Below are 3,609 nucleotides of genomic sequence, written 5' to 3'. Positions count from 1 at the left end.
AGGGCCCACGTGGAGGCGCGTGGGAGCGACCGATCATCGGGCGCCTGATCCGAGTCGTTTTCCAGTAGATGAGATTGACGCGTCATCGCGTCCGGATCGTATCTCGCAGCAGCAGCATATCATATATACGTGAGGGAGCACGTCCCATGGGCACAGAAAAAAGGCGCTTCCCGACCTCTCGCGTGAGGAAGTAGGGTCCATAATACAAAGGCAGGAAAACGAACGTGCGCAGCGCAAGGGTCGCCGGCGGTGCGGCGAGGGCTTGCTGCGACCTTGGTTCAACGAGCGGACTTGCGATGCCGCTCGCCGGCGGCGGATGCTGGCTGCTGCAAGCCGGACGGCGAGTGCGGCGGGCGGCTGTTCGTGCGTGCCAACGGCGAGGATGCTGCGTCGTTCGCGCCGCGGGCGGTGCTTCCACGGAGAGGGGAGACGAGCATGATCCGTCACACGACGACGGCGTACGGGCGTCGCATCTGACGGCCGCGGAGCTGGCAGCCCTTCGGCGCCTCCCGCCAGGACAGGCTCCCGCCGCGCGCCGCACACCGACGGCCACCTCGGTGGTCGACGGCCAGCCGCCGCGTGCTCCCGTCGGGTCCAACCGCCGCGGCCTTCACACGCCCAGGACCAGGTGCGGCGAAGACTGTTGCTCCCGCCTCAACTACGATCAAAACGTGGCCGCGAGGGACGGCCAAGGAGCCTACGTCCGCCGCCGCCGCCAAAACTACGGCACATATGCTGCTGCTGGGTTGGATAGCGATTGCAGCCGCGTCCAAGAACTGAGTCGCCAATACCGCCACATACGTCCGACCGGGTGGGACGACGACGATGGTTATCGCGGCGCCCGCATATCGGATCGGTCGACAATACCACAACAAAATTCTGGCCGAGTGGGATGGCAACGGCCGGCGCGCCCGCTTATCCGAGAACCAACACCATGACAAATATGCGACTACATAGGATGGCGATGGCTCTTGTATCCGTGTATTCAAAAGTGCTATTGTCAAAGTATTGAATTTGAGAGCATGATGTTAATTTGTACAACACTCGTATTGAATTGATCCAAGTTGTTTGTTATACTTAGATATTATATCATCCAAATTCTATAGTCCATAACACAGGATCAGAGTTTAAAGTATGTATGATTCCTTATACCATGAACGTATCAAGTCACTCCATACGATGGACCAAACAAGTACCAGAGGGGGCTCCGAGGGAAAGCACAACCCACCTGGGCGCGACCAGGTGGGTTGTCCCACCTTGTTGGCCTCCCGCACCGCGTCTTCGCTCTATAAATACCCAAATATTCCAGAAACCCTAAGTGAGTCGACGAAAAATTGTTTCAGCCGCCACAAGTTCCAGAACCATGAGACCCAATCTAGAGCCCTTTTCCGACACTCCGCCGGAAGGGAACACAATCACGAAGGGGTTCATCATCCTCATTGATGCCTCTCCGATGATGCGTGAGTAGTTCACCTCAGACCTACGGGTCCGTAGGCAGTAGCTAGATGGCTTCTTCTCTCTTTTTGTATCTCAATACAATGGTCTCTTGGAGATCTATTTGATGTAATGGCTTTTTGCGGTGTGTTTGTTGGGATCCGATGGAGGGACAACGATGACAACCACGGCAGGGTGCGATGGCGATGGCGATGGCGGCACCTCCTTGTTCCGGCCAACACCACGAGATGAATCCAGTGGAGTGGGATGGCGATCGATGACCGTCGTCGCTTCCGTGTGTCACAACAAAGCCGTAGATGGCGATGAGCACAAATCAGATTGTTAGAAGCGTGCTGAAATCTTATTGTTTTTTATCAATAATAATATCAGCTGTATTAACCAGTAGATAAGCAGTCTTGTGTGGTCATGGAAAAGTTGCCATCCTACTTACCAAACAAGATCAATGCTCCCTCCCTCGTGTTTGTGTACTAAACATAAGTCAATTAATTTGGATCGGAGGGAGTAACCTTTTCTTTTTTTTGGCACGAGTCTCTTCATTTAATCCATTTGAACCAATCATGTTTTTATTTGTTGGTAGGTTAGTATATTGGATATTACTCCATCGAGTTCGTGAATCATTTGTAGATATAAATTGGCATGGTTAAACTATAACATATCATGGCGCAAGTATACCATGAAGAGCTAGTACACAACACTAGTCCAAACGTTGGTTAAACCACTTGCGTGGTGAATTGGGAAAAGAAAAGCACTCTTTTATCTTGCGTGAAAGAAAATGTCAATCGTCTGTAGAAACTACGACCACTATGTGTTGGAAATATTAGCACTTTTCCAATTAGACTAATTCACGAGTAAACAGTAAGCATGGTAAATACGGTATGCATCTCATAGCGATACCTAAGCATACTAGCACGTATAGAACATAGAAGTGAACCATCTATGAGCAGCACATATACGGCTAGCACATGTACGAGTAAACGAGGGATGAACAGATCATACCCTCCGGTTGGCCAGGCCAACGCGGCGGCGGCAGCAGCAGCCTCGGCGTCATCCGTTGCCTTCTTCTTGGCTGCGGCATCGTCGGCCATGGTGTCGATGCAGGGGAAGTAGTGGAAGCAGAGGCGGATGGAGTTGGGGACGGATCAGGAGCAGTCGTGCCGAGACGCTCCCCAAAAACCTTATTGCCGTTCTCCCGGGCAGGATCTCGAACGACAGGGTTCCGGAGGCACCTGCTCTCCCGACCAACCGTGCACGCGGTCGTCGGGATGGGGTCGTCGGAGGCAACACAGAGTGAGGAACAGTAAATGACGGCTAGGTTACGCGAGAGGGAGTGAGTGAACCGAACTAGGTCACTCCACTGGACAGAGCCGAAGTCGTGGGCCTGGCGGAGGCCCACGACCGAGTCGATGCACTCCCGGGAAGGGAGTCGTCGTTCCCGGAGAAGGGTCGCACACCTGCGAACGGAGTCGACGAATCCCGGGAACGCAAGTCAGTCCACAGTCCAACGTCTCGGACAGTGGCCCACCTGTTAGCGACTCCTTAATTAATTCGTTTCTTAGCGGCAAAAATAAGCTCCGGCTCGGCTCATTCCCGCAACCCGCGGCGCGTCCTGACGACGCGAGGCGTGGCGAGGTAGGCGGTGCAGGAGGAGGAGCGCGCGTGTACCACTCCTCTTCCCAAGCTCCCAATGGCAAGTGGTAGTGCAGCCCTTATAAAGGGGTCTCAACTCTCCTCAACTAGCAAGGTGAGACTAAACTTCCCACCACCTGCCATCGCATACATGGGCCTCAAGATTAACCTGGGATTAGTGTCTTATATGGGCCTAAGCCCATCCATAATCCATCATTATGACCCTGTGGAGACAGCCTACCTCTCAGAGTCATGGAGCACCGACCTTTAGATGTTGCTGCAATTCCCTTGTCTACGACCATTGGGCAGGTGATGCCTGTGAGTGGCATGACCATAGAGCCACTTGTGTTGGCACCTGCTCTAACTTTAGATGCTCTCTTCGCGAAGGAGCTTTCCGACTCGCTATCCAACATAGAGGTTGCTAGACCTGGTTTGGGCAGATCGATTTCTTGCCTCCTGACGAAGATACCGATAAGGGTAAACAAAGGAAGGTGTGTTGGATAACGTAGCAATGCAATTTAAAAAAAA

General features: G+C 53.2%; 1 protein-coding gene across 1 annotated transcript; it reads left to right on the top strand.

Moving 5' to 3' along the window:
* Positions 1-144: 144 nt before the first annotated feature.
* Positions 145-1,177, top strand: LOC123176783 (uncharacterized). The gene has a single exon (XM_044590843.1). It carries the CDS (start codon positions 297-299, stop codon positions 936-938), a length of 642 nt encoding a protein of 213 aa, XP_044446778.1. The 5' UTR covers positions 145-296; the 3' UTR covers positions 939-1,177.
* Positions 1,178-3,609: the final 2,432 nt, after the last annotated feature.

Source organism: Triticum aestivum, unplaced genomic scaffold (assembly GCF_018294505.1).
Source record: "Triticum aestivum cultivar Chinese Spring unplaced genomic scaffold, IWGSC CS RefSeq v2.1 scaffold81506, whole genome shotgun sequence".
NCBI classification, from domain to species: domain Eukaryota; kingdom Viridiplantae; phylum Streptophyta; class Magnoliopsida; order Poales; family Poaceae; genus Triticum; species Triticum aestivum.
Note: the sequence above shows the minus strand (reverse complement) of the source record. Positions and strands in the feature narration are given on the sequence as shown.